This window comes from Rhamphochromis sp. 'chilingali', assembly GCF_963969265.1.
Source record: "Rhamphochromis sp. 'chilingali' genome assembly, chromosome: 9".
Taxonomy (NCBI): Eukaryota; Metazoa; Chordata; class Actinopteri; order Cichliformes; family Cichlidae; genus Rhamphochromis; species Rhamphochromis sp. 'chilingali'.
In genome coordinates this window covers 17158466-17180076 of record NC_137936.1, presented here as the reverse complement: position 1 = coordinate 17180076, position 21611 = coordinate 17158466, and the positions used below count along the sequence as shown (strand labels likewise).

At 38.8% G+C, this 21611-nt stretch overlaps 1 protein-coding gene across 4 annotated transcripts; it reads right to left on the bottom strand.

The window, feature by feature from the left end:
* Window positions 1-1342: 1342 nt before the first annotated feature.
* Window positions 1343-21588, bottom strand: LOC308403399 (SPRY domain-containing protein 3-like). 4 transcript variants are annotated; one of them, XM_080892771.1, is made up of 11 exons: window positions 21425-21588; window positions 19137-19283; window positions 18964-19039; window positions 13892-14016; window positions 12818-12950; window positions 12531-12719; window positions 7438-7587; window positions 5675-5732; window positions 4931-5050; window positions 4720-4844; window positions 1343-3620 (listed from the first exon to the last, which is right to left on the bottom strand). In XM_080892771.1, the coding sequence occupies exons 2-11, from the start codon at window positions 19262-19264 to the stop codon at window positions 3486-3488; spliced, it is 1239 nt and encodes a 412-aa protein (XP_080748897.1). In that variant the 5' UTR covers window positions 19265-19283; window positions 21425-21588; the 3' UTR covers window positions 1343-3485. The 4 variants fall into 4 exon arrangements, with proteins under 4 accessions (XP_080748897.1, XP_080748896.1, XP_080748895.1 ...); XM_080892770.1 differs by lacking the exon at window positions 21425-21588 and adding an exon at window positions 20667-21369; XM_080892769.1 differs by lacking the exon at window positions 21425-21588 and adding an exon at window positions 20705-21366.
* Between the last annotated feature and the right edge of the window lie 23 nt (window positions 21589-21611).

Genomic DNA, 21611 nt, shown 5'->3' with positions numbered 1-21611 from the left:
TTGGAGCCTTGACCTGACTTTTAAAAAAATAATTGGAAAAAAAGCACTATGCTGCTAAAAGATGAAAAATAGATATTTGCAAAAGTCTGCCTAAATATGTATTTTACCAGGTTAATGTGTGTGGCGGGGCGTGGCCGGGAGGCGGACGCGCCTGAGCGGCACCCGCGATCACGCCTCGCCGCCTTAACGTCTGTGCTATCTCTGCTGTTGTGTTGGTATGTGTCGGGCTGTGAGCTTTAACACCGGCTGTATGCGTACAGCAACCGTGTGTGAAAAGTGGTCAATAAAGAGATGCTGAAAAGCGTTTTCATGCAAACATCGTCGGGTCTGCCGTGATATGTTTACAATGGGACTTCTGCTCCTGAACCTCTGCGCACAGCGTCTGCAAATCGGAGTTGTACGAAGTCACTTTCATCTTTACACAGGACTGTAAGCTGTCATCTGTGAGGCGTGAGCGGCGTTTGTTTTGAACATAGTTCACGGTGGAGAACAGCTGCTGACATAATGTGGATCCGAAGATCGATAATTAGCCTACCTGGGGTTGAAAGTCTCGATAAATGCACGGCGTTTCGGCGGGTATATCGGCTTCCGCAAGTGTGACGCTTATTTTGAGCGATCAAAAACTAATAGAATATAATTTTATATTTATATTTCAATATCACAGTAATCTTCCAATTTAGAACTACAAGTTAAAAAAGAACTAACATAAATAAAATACACTTCAGCTAATTAAAAAAATAATTTATTTTCCCAAACCACGCGGAGCCGCACTAAAAGGATTAAAGAGCGGCATGCGCTCCGGAGCCGCAGGTTGCCGACCTGACCGTTGTGTCATGGTCTTTAATTTTATTCTGTTGCAGACCAGTCAGAATACATCATCGTTCTTAATTTATCTCGAAATGAGTGCTATTGATGCTGGCAAGGTCATTGATTTCCATTTGAGAACTGACAATCTGTGATTCACAGTGAGGCAAAGAAAGCTCTAATTTGTGATAAATATGAACTTTATCCCTTTATACTGAATGAATAACATCCAATGTTTACTGTCATCTTACAGCTTTGCTGTTATCTAACCAGTGTGCTTAGAAAGATATTTACCTTAATCATCCCGTAAATGTTGTGCTTATCTGAAAAACCTATTAATATGATCTCCATTAAAAAAAAAAAAAAATGCTGAATAAAAAAATTTAAACCAGACAAACATTTCATCTACATGAAGAAACAACTTTTTTTTGCTGGCATTAAAAAAGTGAAGTTAGTCTTAAGATTTAAAGTTAGCAGCCAGAATGCTCATTAAAATTAAACCTGAAGGGAAGAGGAAAGAGAAGAATGTAGTCAGTAGTGTGATGACTTTAAATATTTTATTAACATTTTTGGCATATTTATCTGATTGCTTTAAGAGACGACAAGAAAATACAAAAAAGTGAATTTGATATGAAAGAAGAACATATATAAGAAGGGATGTGAGGGCAGGATAGGTCTGTTGCAACAGCTCCTGCTAGACATGGTCACCAAAATGGTTTACAGTACAGGCTGATGTGACAGTATGCTAAACGTTATGTCAGCACACAAGTAGCAGCAATGGAGCATAATTAAATATTTGCTGACCAAAAAGAAACAAAAACATCTGGGATGCACAAGATCCATAAGAAGTTTCTGCCTAAAAACATCTACATGAATCAATTCCAACACCCGCATGGAGGCACTTGTTTGATATCTAAATGTGATCAATATTCTACTGTAAGGTGTTTTGACTTCACTGATTGACGGTGCAACTGCAGCTGATAAAAAGACCTAATTTACAGAACTGGACATAAAATTAAAAACTTTAAATGGTGGCGTTATCAGCAAATGAAGACCCACTGCCATATTTTTATGAACATCTCACAACCTGTAACACAAATGCACCGTCTTCTGCTACAACTTAACTATCGGCAGAGGAAATGTAGAGATTTCTTAACAAAAGACTTTTGTAATAGATTATAGTGGAAAATAATGTGACGCAAGAAAAAAAAGGGTGAACATGAAAACGTTTGGCTGAATTCAAAGTACAGCCCAAGATAACATCACTGCAGAAAAAAAAGACAACATATCATTTTCAAATTTGATTTTCAAATATACCTGAGAGCAGCAAGTAGTATTACAGTATGGCTTCTTTTTACACATTCAGATCTATAGGCCAACAGTCCAACTAGTGAGAAATTCACTTTATGCAAATATAAGGCTTTAATTCTTGCCCTGACAGAGTTTGATAACTGAGAATTGCTCTTCAGAGTTTTCCTTTGGAGACATTTGATATGCATTTCTAAAACACTTAATGATGATCCATAGAAAACACACTCAATATGAGGATTACATAATTTTTCCCCCCCCCTGAAAACATCAGAAGTCTCCAATGAGTTTGGCATTTCTTTTCATTGATATAAACATCTGTGATTTTCTTGGTTGGTTGATGGAAAAAAGTAAAGACCATGTATGTAGTTACACTTTGACACCAAGCACTCAAGCATTCAAGGGAAGTGAATAAACAGGACTATGAACCTCATACTGTCACCCAAATCTATTTGAGCTTCTTCCTCTCACATGGTTTTGATTTTAATCATAGCAGATTTTCAAAAAAGGTAAACAGCACAGAGAGTTACAGAAAATTTCTGCTTATTTAAACAGCTTTCAAAAACACAGCAATTAAAGGCCATTAAACAGTTTTGATGTAATTTCAACAAATTGCTATTAAATTTAATTATCTCATAACTGTCAAAGCATGTGGCTTGAACCGTTTCCACAAAATAGGCTGTAATGCCTCCATGTCAGAACAAGCACACATACCTACAAGGAATGGAGCAGCTAGTTTTTCCTGTAAACTCACTGTTCATTTAGTGCACAGCTGTTTCTTTGGAAGACTTTCTGAGGATTTTCTTTCTAAACTACGACTCTCACCACTGAGTGTCAGTAATTCACTGTAAGTAGGAAGAAGCAGCAGAGCTGTGAGGATAAACTCAGGATGGCTGCAGGCTGTGAGAGTGCCATTTGCTGACATGCATTATTGCTGATAAGTAATAGGGTTCATTTGTTAGCTCATGCTCTTTCTGGACTTTCACATTCATTATTCTGTTGAGCCTCTTTTTGACATTTTATGCCCTTTTTTAACTTTAAGATGTTTATGTATTATTGCTACAGCATTACTCCATATTCTTAAAAAATCTCAGATTATTTTAACAATTTTTTAAGATATACAATTTTTAAAAAAGCTATTTTTTAGGCACATATTTAATATTAACTCATAATTCTTATAAAAGTTTTTGCCAGCATATTAACTTATTCTTCCAGCACGAGGGAGCCACACTCAGCTTCTACACTGGAATGACTTTTCCGGGAACATTCTGGAATTTGTTGATTTTTACCATCGGATCTCCAAAATGCACACAAGCTCATTCCCTTGTCCTTGCTCTAATCTCACCATTTAGCTCTCATTTCCTCCACCCTGCTCATCCACTGAGGGGGTGCAGGTCCACTCTGACCTTCTCCCCAGTGCTCATCATGCCAATGGTAGGATAGAAGCCTCCTACAGGTAAGGCCACTTCCCTCCGGCCCACCACTTTTCCATTCCGGGTGAAGAACACCTGAACAACAAAGAAAATATATTAAGACTATCTGCTGGGAAGATGGCATATACAGTACTGTGCAAAAGTTTTGAGCCACCCCTTATTTTTTTATATTTTGCTTCCATATGAGCCAGACTTTACTGCAGTTTCTTAAAGTGCTCTCCAGGCTTTCCAGAGTCTTTCAAAGTTTTTCTTTTTCTGCTCTTATTCACTCTAGTCCTCGCACCTCACCATTTTCAGACAAGTTCAAGCAATAAAAAAGTGACCCTAACTCAAGGGATGAACCAGGGTTGTGCCTACACATAACAGATAGCTTAGAAAATAAATAGTTTCAAATGGTATCCTTTTGCACAAGAAAACTCTCACAAAAACACAACTTTTGCTCCCATTTTAGTTGAATCTACATAAAAATGCCAAAGATAACACAGTCTAACAGACATAAAATTGTATATTTGCATTTTTGTACCTACAGTGGTGTTCCCAAAGTGCCATTAGCTGAAAACGTGGCATATGCACTGTGTGTAGTGTTTACTTAAAAAAATGAGCAGATTGTAGAGGATTAAAAAGGAAATAGCAGGTCTAAAAAATATCTACAGCAGATGACCAGTGTATGAAAGTCAAATCCTTAAGAAATAGGAGGAAAAAATCCAGTAAAGACCTGACACAGGACCTGAGAGATGCATCTGACCCTTCAACTGATCCATCTACTGTTCACTGAAACCTCAACAGAAACAGTCTCAGTGGAAGGGTCGCTGTCAAGAAGCCATTCTTAAGGAAGGGAAAAGGCTGGGGTATGCCAAATTACACAAGAACTGGACTGAAAATCGGTGGCAACAGGTCTGAAGGAGTGATGAATCCAGATCATTTTTCAGCATGATAATGATCCCAAACACACTGCCATCTTATCACACTGTGATAAGAAAGAGTGCAGTAAAAGGGGATCATACCAAATACTGACTTTCAAACTCATCAAAACTGTATAAATTCTGTTTTTTCCTTATATACTGTAAATTCATTTATGGCTTTATTGTTTTAATAAACTGCTGCACCTGTTTCCCATTTTCCTATCAAAACGTAAAGAAATGATTCGAATTTTCACACTGTGAAAGGATCTCACCATGACCTTCCTCCCCTCTAAACCTTCTCCCTCATCCTCATCCTCATCTTCATTGTTTGCATACAAATCATTGTGAACCTCAAAGGGCTTAGCAACCCCATCGAAGTCCCAGTCGTCGATCTCATCTGAAAGTACCCAGTAAGAAAGCAAGTCAGAGGCTGCACGTGTGAAGGCACTTTGAAAAACGTGCGAACAATATAAACACGTTCACCTCCGCCATCAATGCTGAAGTCACGCGGAAACATGATGCCGCAGCCCATGATGTCCCCTTCAAGGCAACGCGGCCCAAACGGGTCCCCGACCCCACTGCCGTGGAACAACTTCCCATCATCTATGAAGAACAACAAGGGATCTGATTACAACTTTATTCCACATTAACAGGAGTATTACATAATAAAGAAACAAATGCCGATATCAAGATATAAAACAACATCTCTCATCTGCCAACATGTAACAGTGAACAGTGTAAAGAAATATCCATCGTTCATTTTCCAAAGAAGTGATTCTGGACAAACACACGGCCACTCCAGCAAGCAATTTAGAGTTTCCATTTGACCTGATCTGCATGATTTAGACTGTGGGAGGAAATCAGAGCAACCAGAGGAAACAGACATAGACATAAGGGAGACCATGCACCATTTACACTGAAACAATATCACTCTGAAGTTTACATCTTTTTCCAAGTGCTGGGAGTAAAATAGAGCTACTCAGGAATCAATCAGAAACATTACGTTAATACAACTTAAAGCAATGATCAGGAATAATAACCATTCAGCCCTTTTTAAGATCGCTGGAAACATTTGTTTGGTGCCATTTTCTGTGTCACTGATGGCAACACAATGATTGTGTCCACTACAAAAAACATTGTGACAATGGGACTCAAACATGGGCTTGATTGGAGTTCAGACAGTGACACCTAATCATCCACCATCAGGATCAGACTGAGCACTCTCACCTGCATGATAAGCTATGGACCCTCTGCTCCAACCCGGATGTCTGTTTTTTGGATAGTCCTGAAAATCAAAAAAGAAATTAGCTGTGGCTGATGATGGAATAAATTACTGCTAGGCTGATTGTTTTATTATATACATTTATTTCTCTAAGATGGGATGCTTATCATGACTTTTTTAGACATAATAGACGTCCTAAAGGTGCTGTTCAGAGATGCCCAGCAGAACTCTTGTACTGTTTACAATTATTCAAAGCTGCGAGGGATTCTTTTACCTGAAATAAAACCTGCCTGACGCTGATTTTATAGGTCTATGTTTAGCCTAAATTTAGGTGGTTAAAGTATCCGCACAAAGCCACGTACACAGAGCACTGGAGTGATTGTGTGCACAGTCACAGGTAGAGAAATCGCACGTTGCAGTGAAGAAGACTGGAACAATACCACAAGCAAGTAAATAGCAGACAGTGACACCAAAAGGAATGCACTATAAACAAGTGTTCCTTTATCCAACATAAGCAATGATTGAGCAACTAGTAACTTAAGCATTTGTTACCTTGAGATAGAGAGAGAGAGAGAGAGAGAGAGAGAGAGAAAGAGAGACCCTTGTTTTGATTTTTGCAGCAAGAGGTAATACTTCCCATCAGCAGACTGATGCATCTCGCAGGAGATGACGGGGGATGGAACTTAACCTCAGGAATGACCGTTTGATGGATTTATAATGCTCCACTAAAACCGCAGACACACTGAGAAAAACAATTCCTGGAAAACAATCAGCACAATGACAGAGCTCTATTCTCCACGACGTCTGACCCGAGGGCACGGCGTGCCCACACACAGTAACTAACAGCAGAGGAGTGAGGGGGAGCTTAATGTCAAGGGTGTCTGCAACAGCAATCCATTACCTCCCAAGCTGAGAGCACTATCCCAGCTGGCAAAGCAGTGGTGCGATTATGAAGAGTGACGCTCAATCAATTAGCGTCCAATAACTAAGAACAGCGAGCATGAGCGAGCTGGCGGAGAACAACGACATCTGAGCCAAACTTCATTTCATATCGCTCATTCAAATGATGCAATCGCTGCAGCCTGAGCAATTATTACAGTGTTTTATTTGTATTAAACAGGATGTGCACAGAGTTCACATGAGGCCAGAGGCAGTTTGTTTTATCTCTGATGTGTAAATATTTAACAGATCTAATTTAGTTTCAAAACACAGGACATCATTTTCCACTTATGTAGGATTTACTCCACATAAATGATCCTGGATGGATGGATGGATGGATGGATGGATGGATGGATGGATGGATGGATGGATGGATGGATGGATGGATGGATGGATAGATAGATAGATAGATAGATAGATAGATAGATAAGCCAGAGGAACTTGTGCAATCATTTTTTGCTAATCTACAATGATTGACTATTTGGAAATATAGAAGAAGTAGGACTAACTTTCCTATTCAGGAGGGCAGTCAGTAAACATGTTAGCATGCATATGGAACAACCTTCTATGGAAAACCAGATGTAGCGGTAAAATGAGACAATATTTATTCTGTTGTTAGCTTTTCCTCTTTCGGTCATCCATCACTTAGACTGGAAACAGTGAGAGCAGTGGGGCAAATGAGGGAGAGCGATGACGAGGTGTTAGAGGGGCAAAGAGAAGTTTTCTTTACTGACAGATAACCACGGTGTGTGTATAGTAAATTAACCCTTGTATCAATGTCAGTGACATGTGATCATTATCGTGATGACTGTAATGAGGAGCCTCTTACCCTGCGTGCCAGCCCCAGTGCAATATAACACTTCTCTCCAGCATCTGTGATCTCCAGCTCATAGTAGTGGAAGCGTGTGTTCAGAGGCCGACGGGCTTGAGCCAAGCCCACATCCACGATGCTCTTCCCTTTCCCTACGTACTCCAGCAGCTGCAGACATGACCCATCAGACATGTTAAACATGCACAGCTAGTAGGAGAAGTCATATAATATTACATGCAGACATTACTTTGAAAACAGTATCAAGATGAATCTGATTAGGTAGCAAGGTACTTTATACCTTTAAATATGAAAAATGTGTCTATAGGTAATTTTAAAGGATAAAATAAACATGAAGTTGTATTTCACTCTTATACATAAATCCCCAAGCACCTAAACACAATTTCTGTCAATTCACCACATTCAGGATTTGGTGCTACAGCTGACTAGAGGCGAGTTACATTATCAAGCTTCCCTAGTGCTGCAGTTACATTATGTTTAAGCACATGGCATTATCTCAGAATCGAGTAACTAAAGTCCTGCCAGATTTCCAACGTAACTTCTGTTCTGCTAATCTCAAAAACACAGTGAGGTCCATATGTTTTTTAAACAAAGGCACAATGTTGGTGCAGACATTTAGATTTGATTCAACAAAAGTTGAATGGCTGTTTGGGAAACAGCCATTTTAATACACAGTCCCTCACTTTAAGATGATAAATATTAATTTAGCATATCAAAGCAACACAATTATGAATACAAGGATTTTTTTTTCGAGGATGAAACCTCTTTGCAGTCTTGGACTGCCAGAAGTCTAGAAGCCATGGACCAAATGCCGTTTCCTTTCTTGAAATGCTCTGCCAGGCCTGAACTGCAGCCGCCTCCAGTTGCTGCTTGTTGTCTCTGCATTAAGTTAATACATTTCTTTGCCTTATGAAACTTTTGGGTTACTTCTGCAGTATGGTCATTATCCGTATCCTTCAGAATTGATCCTTTTACTTCTATCAGCAGTCAGATCATCAATAAACCCTCTCTATTTACATTCAAGTGTCTCCTGACTGTAGACTTACGTCCTCGAAAGTGTTCTTCACTTGGCTAGATGTTGTTGTTGTTTTTCTTAAACATGGATATAATTCTGTCATCATGTACTTTAGTTATCTTTGGTGGCCTTTCAGGCTTTCTGGTGTTGCTGAGCTGGTCATTCCTTCTTTTTAAGAATGTACTGTTGATTTTGGCCTCTCCTGAAGTTTTTTTTCCCATTTCTCTGCCATCTATTTTGGATTTTCAACCCAACAATGGTCTCCCTCACTTGTGCTGCCATGTCCCTGGACCTTGTATTGAGAATTTCAGAGAACAGATACAAAATGCAAATTCATCTGCGTTATATATTTTGAATATTGAGTGAACAGACTTCACCCGGCCATAAAACGGTTTATCAGTCCAATTACTTTTGTGCCTCTGTAAATGAGGGACCATGTAGAAAATGGTATGGTTAATGCCACATTTTTGCTAAACCCCTTGAATTAAATCTGAAAATCTGCACTTCACAACATCTTGGTTGTTTTGTTTATAACAGTTGTTTGTTACAAAGACCAAAATTACATAACAAAAACGTGTTACTGTCCAAAAACATGGACCTACCTTTACATGAATCACTACTTTCAGAATTTATTGCAAAAGCTTTGGAAGCCTACAGAGATTACTGAGACGTTCCAAAATAATTTCTCCAATAGTTGAATTTAAACAGCGTTGCTTTAGTCAAGTGGGTGGTCAGTCAAATTGCATGTGTAACTCTGACAGCTTAAAAGACAAAACTGGAGAAAGAAAGTTTATCCGAATGATTATAACCACTACATTATATTTGACTGCTAGTGCAAGCATGTCTGATTCTGCACCAGCTTGATTACAGCTTCTGTTTCAGGTTGCTATAAACATTCGCTAAAGAGAGAGCATGTTTCCATCTAACATTAATGCAAGAAGAAACCAGTGTTACACAAACCAGTCAAGCTAAAGTTCATATCCATATCTAAGACCTTTGACCTTTTGGATATGAAACACTACCACTTATTTTATCTTGGAAATTTTGTTAGAATTACTGAGGCCAAGTGAACATCTATACCAAACTTCATGAAATTCCCAAAGGGTATTCAGAGCTGGCTGATGGACGAGCTGAAAACTTAACGCTTCGGTTGTCGCTGGTAAAACCCAGGCTGCAACGCTGTGCGTATCTTTCTTTCTATGACAGAAATTAATTTGTCATCTCTGCATTTAACTGTCTGGGTACGAAACAGGGGCTGCCCTGTTTCGTACATGCAGCCAAGAAACTCAGCCCTACTAATTTCATTCTCTCTCCACAGGACCCATTAAAATGTCATCAGAGCAGATGAGGACATGTGCACATAATATGACCATCTGAAGATACCTTCATTAGTTAAAAAAGCCAGAAGTGCTCTGCCTAAAATCTCATTAAAAATAAAACAGTTACCCAGTGAACTCCTTTTTTTTTTTGTCACAACGAACAAGTGGGATTAAATTTTTATTATGATGCCATTTTGCATTCTTAAATCTTATCTAATTTATTATTTGTTAAATCAGTATTTACCCCTGATTAAGTTCTGGAGAAGTTGAATTTTTTTTGTTCTTCTTTTTTTTCCCCTCACAGCTATCATCTGGATTACAGCTGCTAGTTAATCATTCAGTAACCTATAAATACCTGTGCCGATTTCAGCTCATGACAATATTGAACTTGATGATATAATATTGTTGTGAAAAACGAAAATGAGATTCAAGTAGATAAAGAAACCCAAACATCTGAGGAATTAGTTCTGATTGAATACAATCTTAAAAGTCCTGCGGCGTTCTTACTGATACCACTGGCAATGATCCACTGTTGCTGTTGTCAGTAGCAACAAAATAAAGTGAGTAACAGAATGATACTAACGTGACACATAATACCAACAACTCCATACCTACTGCAGTAAAGCAAAAGCAAGACCCAGCAGCAGACAGACATGTGCCACAGCGGATGTCTGTCTGCGTGCCCACACACAGCCATTCAACTTTTGTTGAATCAAATCTAAATGTCTGCACCAACATTGTGCCTTTGTTTAAAAAACATATGGACCTCACTGTGTTTTTGAGATTAGCAGAACAGAAGTTACGTTGGAAATCTGGCAGGACTTTAGTTACTCGATTCTGAGATAATGCCATGTGCTTAAACATAATGTAACTGCAGCACTAGGGAAGCTTGATAACTGCCCATCTGTATATGGAGATTCACATAGCATGTTAACCCATTTAGGTATTTGCTAAGCAACATGAAGACATCGCAAGATATTGTTCATATTTTGATTTTTGTGGCTAAAATGAGAAATTACTGTCACTAAATAAAAATGATATGATGCTTTTAGAAGGTGTTGTAAGTACATAAATGCTACAAATGGGTCACTTTATCACACTGACAGATGGTTGCTAGGCTCTTTGATAACATCTGATATAGATAAGAATATTTAGGGACCTAAGCTGTGCCTGTGTGCTGATTCTGATTGCTCAACTATTGATTGTGTAAGAGAAGTTCACAAACATATATTATAGTCAGACTCTATAAAGCTAAAAAGTATTGCTATAGAGCTAGGATGCATAATCAAAACGATGAATCCTTGCAATGCTGTGTGTGAAATCCTCAAGAGGCTTAGCCTTTTGCCAAAGGACCATAACATTTTTTTTCTTAAAGACCTGTCTGGTTAAATAAATTAAAAAAGAACTTTAAAACTCGTTGTGCTTTTGGCATCCTAGTGCTATCCTTAACTTGTGTTCCTGAAGGTCAGGCTGGCTGTTCATGCTGCAGCTTGCAGGCCCTGCACTTACACAGGAGAGGGCCATGTTTTTAGAAATAATGGATAAACAAATGTGCGGGTGGCATGGAGGTTACTCTAAGAGTGCAGTTTTTGTGTGTATCAACTGCTGAGTCAAACAAAAACATTGCAGCCAAGCAGTCAAGGGGGGGGGGGGGGGGGGGGGGGGGTGGCAAATGTAGAAAGCCAGAGTTGTCATTGAACAGCTTGGAGAAAATGTTGCTTATTTTTCTATTGCTTTGTTTCACTTTAGTACTTCTTGTCTTTACAATCTTGAGTATTGCAGTCACAATTTCTGTCACAACATCAACGTTTTGGTTGTAATGTGGGTGATGATGCACTAATTCCATCAATGATATTATACATGTGAGCACATTTCTTATGTTAACTCTTTAATTCAAAGCCCTCTTTTAAAGGAATATACATGCACTGAATAAATGGTTTATAGCACAGTATAGTTTAGCTGTACCCAGCCACATGGGCATAAACGTATAGTATTTGTCACCAGTTGCTACAGCTTCTTAAAGGTTTAGAGCCAGTATTTAACCACAAAGTGAAAGTCTTTTGATTTAGAATCTGTTTTGTGAAAGTGTCCTGGGTTAAGAGCATTAACTTGTTTTATGATGACAGAAGAAACCAGAGATCCTAGAGAAAACCAGCACAAGCCCAGGTGACTATTTGGTAACCACTGAGCCATCGTAATAGTTACAAACAGTTACTGTACTGCTATAAAATTATATATTATCCTGTTTGCCTCTATTCATGATAATTAATTAATACTTAGATAAAGGCTTACACCACATAACATTATGTTATATTTTTTAATTGATTCTCTTACTTTAAATCACTTTAAGAAGACTCAGATGGTGTCTGAACATGCTGGATCTCGCAAGGGTTAGTTAGGGTTAGAGTCATGATTCTTCCTGATTTAGCAATAACATGATGGACAGTTTGAAAAGATTACCACATCCAGTTCAGCAGAACCAGACAACACTGTATGTTTGATCTACATTTTCTTTTTCCTACATTACTTACAATACAGCTCTGACAGTCTATTATACACTATTTTAGTGTATTATGCCATTAGCTGCCAATATAGCTCCAAGCTGCTATCCTCAAGAGACATATGAAGCTCCGTTCATTTTCTATTCCACACCACCTGATATTTTTCATTATCTACGCTGCTTTGTTGCTCAGTGAAGTGGCTCATGTTAGGCAATTTAGCATCACATCCTCAAGGCCAACCTGTTCCAAAGGACTTACCGTGCCAGTGACCTTGACATCATGGAGACGAGCCCAGTCCTCTTCGTGACTGTCAACTATCATCTGTCCATCATCCTCCTCCATTCCCCATTCAGCATTCAGGTCCAGCAGCACTTCTTCACCTAAAGAGTGCATCCCCACTGCAGGGTAGAGACCATCGGGAGATGCTGGGATCTCCACATTGCCAACCTGAGCACACAATCAGACAGTTTTTAAGAGATTAGCAGCGAGAATATATGAAATCTGTGTAAAGTGATACAAAGGCACTTATGGGGTGCACTACTTACTTCGTGACCATTCTTGGTGAAAAACACTGTTAACTGTCCATCTTCACCATCTAGTGATATTCCACAACCGATTCTGTCACCTCTGCAGCATTTTGGACCAAACTGCTGTCCTACAGTGTTGCCATTATACAGCCTGCAGAGAGACAAAAAGGAGAGGCCATTTACCTCGCTACAGTCACTGTTTCTATCTTTACAAAAAAATAAAAAAAATCAGATGAAAACGCCTTAAGTCATTGATCTAAGGATCTAAGGTACTGCATTATGTGCAACTGTAAAAGTAAGAAGTTGTGTCATAATCCAGCGGTCCCCAACCCCCGGGCCTCGGACCGGTACCGGTCCGTGAGTCGTTTGGTACCAGGCCGTGAGCGTTGAGGCTCAGGTGTGAAATGTATAGTTTTCAGGGTTTTTATCGGTTTTCAGCATTATTTTGTTATCGTTTTTATCGTTTACTCTGTTTTCCTGGGTCTTTTCACGTGTGTTATGAATAAATTTTATTTTTTTCGGTACCGGTAATAGTTTTATTTTGTTGTATTTATCCGCGACACCTTAAAGGCCGGTCCGTGAAAATATTGTCGAGCATAAACCGGTCCGTGGCGCAAAAAAGGTTGGGGACCGCTGTCATAATCTATGTCTCGCTCTCTTTCTCTTTCCAATCATTTACTGTCAAAGCTCAAACAAAAACACACGATATAAAACTGAAAACTAATGATCCAAAAAAACTAAAACATGCTTGTGTACAGCTGATGGCTTTCAGTTCCAGGTCAGTGTGCCCTTGGTAAGTTTTCATCACTTTGCACTTCATTCTTTTGAAGGGAACATACAGGAAACCTTCACAAAGTACATAACCACACCTGCTCAATAAATCCTGATGTACAGATCGACTATTCTTCGTCCAGTTGCTGAAAGCATTTTATTCTGCTCCTTCAGGCTGTTCCCAAAAGTATTCAAACGAAAGTGCTATGTTTCTGGTTCCTCAATCATGACTGACACATGAGCACACACTGCTAAAAGTGCTTTAATGTGGAGCATATCCATATCATGAATGTAACTGTAAAGAAAATAATTGTCACATACTTGCCATCATCAGCATGGAAAGCCACAGAATTTGGTAGCCAGCCTGGTTGATGATCCAGTTTGTAAAACTGAGGCACCAAACCGACAGCAATCATTCCCCTCACTCCTGTTTCGATTATAGTCACCTGAAAAGACCAAAAGCAATTTTACCATCTATTAAAATCACTTTTTAATGGCAATAAGAAGAAAGTGTGTGGTCCTTCTAGCTGCTCCTAAATCCAAAAGCTTTGAAACAACCTGCAACAGAATCAGTGACTTTTGTTAAACTGCTTCCTGCAACACAATGATCTTGTCTTTTTTTAACTGAGAATTATTATCATTACTCATCTTGTACTATATTTCATATTAACTTGTTGAGCTTTGCATTTTTGTGTCCTATGTTCTTATCTTTAAACTTTATCTTAAATGTGACTTATATTTTTTAGTTTTGTCTTTTTTTGCCTTTTGAATTTTCAATTCCATTTTCAAATGTGATATAGAAACAAAGTTATTATACTTTGAAATGTAAAGATGCTTTTATAAAAAAAAGTGAGACAGTGTTTAGAAGAGCTGCAGTATGAGACCAAGCAGGGAGGTTAAAGGATGCATATGCATATCTTGTCTTATGGTGGCAGTTGGAGGACAAGGCCAATTTAATCACTAAGAAAAAGACACATGTTCAGAAATAACCAGGATTTAAGCTAATTCTTGCATAATGTATTATAATGCTGATGACTAAAAGAGATGTTAATGACTAGCATGTTTAGCATGTTAATATTTGTATAATATAATACATGTAAAATATTGTATTTAGAACCAATATGAACCTGGTTCTAATGGAACGTTAGTACTTTTGCGCCAACATAAACATCTTTTGTTTATGAGTCCTTATTGAGTCATAAAGTAAAGAACAGCACTAAAACAAATGCTGATGGATATCTGATCATGTATATCCTGTTGTTATTAATACATTTTATTCAACGTGGTTTTACCTACTAGTTAAGAGTTTTTAAGTATTTTATCACAGCACAGAAACTGATCTGAAAAACCAACTGCTAGGGTCCTGCAGGTTTGTTTGCCTCTACTGCAGATTTTTTACATGCTGTTACATGTTTTCTTTTGGACTTGCACTCTTCGTCTTTTCACTTCATAACGTTTCCAAACCAACTTGATCCCAGATCTTTGTACAACCCCACACGATGGTTCAAAGTGAATACTCTTAAGTAACGAGCTGGGCTGCACCACTGTTATGATAACTAAATGGTGACCATATGTCATCATCCCCGGGGAACTCTTAAAGGACACAATGCAACTGAAGCACTGCTGGCAAATCCAGGGCAAAGAGAAAAGGAAACTTTTTAAGTTTTTCCGATGACCTCAGCACTCATCTCCTGAGAGTAAGAAGCAATATTTATTTCTTTTTTTGTTCTACTGGAAAACATGTGGATGAACCCTAAAATCTGCAATCAGGCCAACAATTAGCATCCACTTAATCATTAATTAGTTGAAAAGCCCATTTGTGCAAATTGTATTCTTCTTCCTCCTCCAAGGTAACTCCCTGTATGGGAGTGAGTCACTAGGGTGAAGCACATGAAAGTATCAGTCTTGAGGGCTGGTTACTTTTTCACTCTACGTCAGAGCAAGCAGGATGTGTGTGTGTTGGCAAGTTTGAACATGGCAGATTCTGATACATTCACTGTCCTGGGATTTTTATGTTGTACAGTATGTAGATTACCAGAAAATGTAAAATAAATACAGGGTGCATGACTTGAAATGAGCTGTGACTATTTGAACTATGAACTGATTTGTCAGGGATTAAGTGACTGAATCATCAGACTCAACAGCTCAAAAGTTACCACCGAAACTTAAACACTGAGTATCTGTTTTTCTTTTTTTAAATTACAAAACAAGTATAATGGAGACCCAACTGGGTACTTTTGCTGGTGCTGATTAAAGAAGTTTTCAAGTAAACGATCAGAATCAGAATCTATTGATGCTGACAGTAAAATCTGGCAGCCCTACGAAGAAAGAGGCATTTTGTAGCCTTCGAGTAAACAAACATATCCTTAAAAAACTGCATGCTGAAGATGGCAAATACTAGCCTACGTAGTTAGCTGGCAAAATTGACAATCATTTGCTAGAAATGTGAAGTTTGATTTTGCAAATATTTTTCTAGAATACTCACAATAATTAAAAAAATCAGTTTTTTAATTAAATGAAATGACACTAGCTACCTTTAGATAAAGTGCGTTTTCTTCTTTGTAGCATGAATTATGATTAAATGTGATTGCTATCATGTACTGAAGCTTCAAGAACAAATATTTTGAACCATGGGATCTTTCAAGGTCCTCCCTTGATTCAAAAACATAGGTTCAAAAGAAAAAATGAATCCTCAAGTGAAACCTGGTAAACTGAATGAGCTGTGGCTGAAAATTACAGCTACTGGAAATATGTACAGTGTTGTTTCAAAAACATACAGGTATGACTTTGAGAATTTGGCTTCAACAGCACAGAATGTAAAAAAACAAAACAAAGGAAAAACCTGCCAAGTGATTCCACAAATCACCACTGCAAGCTGAAACATCTTCGTTTCTCAAAGGCATCATTTTTCCATGAAGTTTCATGATTCATCTCTCATCATGACTCCAAAAACGAAAGGGACCTGCCAAGTCTTCTTGTGTCACACAAAATAAAGAGGGAGTGCCAAGACTGAACTTCCTATTACACAGTTTCAAAATTAAATGTACAAGAAATTAATGTTTGTATTTTTCAGCCACACAGTGACTGTGGATGTTTGATCCTTTGACAACCACCAAAATGAATCATCCATCCAATCGTCTATCTATCTTCTGCTGATTTTCTGGGTTTGGGTTGTGGGGACAGCATTATAAACAGAGAAGCCCAGATTTCCCTTTCCCCAGCCATGTCTTCCAGCTCATCCGGGTGGGGACACCCATAGGTGTTCCCAAGCAGGCAAAGAGATATAATCTCGTCAGCGAGTCCTCAGACTGCACTGTGGGCTCCTTCCAGTAGGTTGTGCTCGAAACACCTCACCTAAGAGACATCCTACTCCAAGCCACTCATGGTGACCAACGACCAAGCTCCTCATAGAAGCTATAGAAACTCTATACAGTCCAGCCACCCTTAAAGGGAACTCATTCCCGCTGCTAATATCCATAACCTCATTCTTTCAGTCACTACCCAGACAATAGGTGATGGTAGGAATCTAACGCTAACCGATGGGTAAAACACAGCCTCACCTTTACACTCATAATAACACACAATTGATAATCAATTTTTTCTCACCTTTAGGAGTCTGTCTATTCTGTTTAACAGTTCATGCGTCACTCGTGAACTCATAATCTTTTCATATATATATATTAAAAAACGACTCATTGTTGAAACTCTGCATCATTGTGCTTTGAGCTTTTAGTGTCATCTTGTAGCATTAACACTTGAGAGAGTCGATACCTGGTAAAGCACCTAGCCACATGACTACACTATTTACAATAAAGCTATCAGATTACAATCACAGGCAACCTCATACTGTATGTAAGTAATACTTAATAAAATCCTATGACAATTACAAGGTTTTATTTCTTCTAGCTACTCTTTGTTTAATGTGTACAATTACACAATTGTGCAGTTGTAGGCTCAGTGTATAAATGAGCAGTTTATAAAATGTGCTGATAACTTCTTGCATTCCCAGAAACACTGCATGTTACTATATAGTGAGTGAGAGAAAGCCTTGCTGGCTGTAAACTCCCTCTGGCGCTAACAGTCCAACAACAGGTGCAAAGCATGGAAGAGGAGAGGAGAATATTTTTTACTTTTTTTTTTTACATATTTGAAAAAATAAGAATAAATTACTGTAGCAACAACCAAATCGAAACAATTAAAAATTAAACAGAAATTATTATTAATTTGTACTGTTGTCAATGTATTTTTGTGCATTCATATTGATTGAGTGGCCTGAACACAGACAGACTCTGTATGAATACTGAGAGTTTTAAATATACTGCTGAATATTTTACAAGTGCCTGATGATTAGATTCAGTTACTTTCAGGCTCAGATGGGACCACCATTTCTGTTCCTTAACACCACACAAAAGAAGTTCTTCTGTGCACAATCACTTTCATTACTTGAACGTAACTTCCACATCAATTAAACTGCATACTACGGAATGAACACATAATATATTCAAGTCTTCTAAAATTGCACTGTCATGTGGAAACAGGCCCACGGCTTTTTTATTAACGCTGAACTACAATGACAGCGCAGTAAAAATACATTTAAAACATTTTTTGTTCAATACCCAATTGGGTTTTGTGAAATGTGAAAACCTCCATTCACAGAGGTCATAACTGAGAGAAGCCTACACTAGAGAAAGTCTACAGAAGTCTTCGATTTAAAAACAAACAAACAGTGAAAACAGTCCAGCTCAGAAATGAAGAGGGTGGCAGAAAACTTGTTGGACTTTCCAACATTACATCATCAAGTGAACTCACAGCAGTAAGAGTGAACTCACAGCAGGCAATCCACACTGTGCCTGAGCATGTTTAACCCCCCTAAGATCAGTGTGTTTGGCCAGTGTGAGTGTGAGAAAAACTGGGCACAGGTACAGTTCAGTTGGCAGGGAATTAGTGTATGAGCATGGGAATAATAGTTTTATTACAAAGAGCTTGTTAATTTCTAATTAACAGATGTACAGGTAAGGTGAGAGGACAGTGTGTGACCACTTTCAAAAGTCAATTAGAGAGAGAGAGAGCAAGTTTCTGAGACAAATTGAAGCGTACACACACCCGTTTCTTTAGGTGTAGTGTGAGTGTATGACAGCAGACGAGAGGGGAAATCCATGAAATGATGCCTGATGTGAATACACCCAAGAATGGTTCCCAACTGTGGCCATTAAAACCATATAGCTGGTCCCAATTTCAGTTCTTTAATGTGGCAATCAATCCAAGATATCATGGTTATGGACACGTACATTGTGTTGCAGAATAGGCAAGACAAGTGAAAACACAAACATCAGCGAGGTTACAAAAATGATCACAATGGTGTTTTAAGTAAACGCATAAGTTGGTGCACTTACTTCAAAATAGCGGTTTCTTTTCGACAGTGGCCTGGCTGCCACAAAGCAGCCAACTTCATCTGAATTCCCATGATACCTACAAAGAGATCCGTAATAATCAGCACTTAAGTGAAATCGGATGCCAAATCAGTAGAAAGGTTCTCTTCCATCTCCCAAAGTGGCATTGCTTTTACCTGAGTACGTCACCATCTCTCAACATCCTTTTGAGTCTCTCCCGGTAACGCACAGCTCGCACCTCACGAATTTCTCGTATTCGCCTCCTCCAGTTTAGAAAGCGATAATGAAGGTTTATGTCGTCCATGTCTGAAAACCATCACAATCTAGAACACAAAGAGCACATCTGAGATAAAATACTTGGTTTTAAAACACCAAAAGTTACTGTAAAAGTGGACCACTCCACCAAATTATGAACAAGAAGTGTTGTTATGCTGACTCTATCGTTTACAAGGCACAGAGGTTTAGTTACTATATAACTGACATGAGTTTATGAGGAAAAAATAAATATAAATGCAGTCACCAAAAGTATAAGTTTGGGAAATTCAGGGGCAGCACAGGACCTCCTTAATAAAACAGTAATGATTTCTGACCACAATATTGTGCAATCAAACAATACGAAGGACTTGGGTTTGATCCTCAGGCCAAACCCTTCCTGTGAGGAGACTCTGTTTTTCCGTTCACATTTAATCCTACTTTCCAAAGACAAGCAAAGGCCTGGACAGGGACTTCACCCTGCCAACAGGCACGAACGTGAGCCCCCCCATTGTGTTGGCCCGTGACGGACAGGTTTTTCCCGTGGGCGACCTACACGCTAACCGAACTGGGGCTGACTCAAGAATAGACTGTCTCATCTCAAGATTCCCATGAATACATGACTCCCAGATTCACTTTGTCTCTTGCTCACTTTTCTTTATTACGTGCTGATAATATAAAGGCAAATCACTTACTAGTAAAAGGATGCGAGTACACATATTTTTTCCTAAACTATACTTTATTCTTATAATATTCAGATTACTATCAAACAAGACAAAAAACTGAAACTGAAAAGCTTAAAAAGCAGGAGTTGAAACAGAAAGTTTTGTATTATAAATGACAAATAGATTTGCACTTCACCTGTTAGTTACCCAATCGGCTGATGTCTCAGGTCTACCTCGGTGATACTACTTTCTAATATTATAAGAATATTATAAGAAAGTAATAATATCAAGTCTATAATCAAAGCCGTGCCGACTCACGTGACATTACACACAAAGTTATATTTTTCTTTTTTGAAATTCAAATTCACCCTTTACTATAGAGGTATATTTGTCGTGAACGGTGATGTGGATATTTTCTTTTCACTGAGTCAGAGGTGGGTCATTATACAGACATGCGCAGAGTTGAAAAAGTCTAAAAATGCTGCCATACACTACTGAAACCTTTGTAAAATACGAGTCACTATCATGCATATAATATATATGCGTGCGTTTTTTTGTTTTGCCAAAGAAAATAAATATGAAAGCCGTAAGGTCGTACTATCACTTTGTTTCCTGCCTTTTAACCACTACGATTTACTAATTTACGAGCCTTCCCCAAACACGACACTGCATTTCCCAAACTACAGACAGGACTCTGTTGGCCGGCTAGCTGCTTCAGCGCCACAACATTATGTCGCTTTGTGGCTGATTATATGACGTAAACATGGATACAATAGAGTTTATACCCACACTATTCAAAGTCCTCCTGTCTTATAATGATTCCTTACTGTTTTATAACTTGTAACGCGTCGTTCTTCGGCTTTTCTTCCAATTTTAAGGAGGTGAACTATGCCACTTTATGCAAAGCCAGCGCTGTCGGAAGTTCCGCCTCCTCGACCAATCAAACGTGAGGATGAATACGGAGAGAAATATTTAACCTGCGCAGTGCCGTGAGACAGCGATGCCGTTTGTAGTTTTTTTTATTTTCCCCCTTTTGATTTTACAGTTTGCGTTTTTTACGTCTACATCCAACTCTCTTTGCATATGATAAGAAAAGAAGTAGCGTGACCGACTCAACAATACTTTAAAAATAAAATAAAATATATGTTTTACTTTATAAATGGTTGGTTTTGCTTTATTTGACCAGGTAGGTAATTATTTTGCTCCTAGGAACGGACTCTGAAGTATTGGTTTTAGAGCATACAAAACGATGTTGGGATGTAGGCTGGGTACCCTGCTGAACATTCCCCTGCAGATACAAGTGGTCCTTGATATATATATATATATAAACACCCAGCACGCCCCTGCGGGCGGTTTATCCTTCAAGCTCGGGTCCTCTACCAGAGGCCTGGGAGCTTGAGGGTCCTGCGCAGTATCTTAGCTGTTCCCAGGACTGCGCTCTTCTGGACAGAGATCTCCGATGTTATTCCCGGGATCTGCTGGAGCCACTCGCCTAGCTTGGGAGTCACCGCACCTAGTGCTCCGATTACCACGGGGACCACCATTACCTTCACCCTCCACATCCTCTCGAGCTCTTCTCTGAGCCCTTGGTATTTCTCCAGCTTCTCGTGTTCCTTCTTCCTGATATTGCGGTCATTCGGAACCGCTACATCGATCACTACGGCCATCTTCTTCTGTTTGTCTACCACCACTATGTCCGGTTGGTTAGCCACCACCATTTTGTCCGTCTGTATC

Coding starts and splice junctions, on each gene's coding strand:
- LOC308403399 (XM_080892771.1), bottom strand. CDS start 19,264: ATGGACGACATAAACCTTCATTATCGCTTTCTAAACTGGAGGAGGCGA. Junction 19,040..19,136: donor AGAGATGGTGACGTACTCAG/GTAAAAGCAATG, acceptor ATCTCTTTGTAG/GTATCATGGGAATTCAGATG. Junction 4,845..4,930: donor CTTCAGCATTGATGGCGGAG/GTGAACGTGTTT, acceptor GGGTACTTTCAG/ATGAGATCGACGACTGGGAC.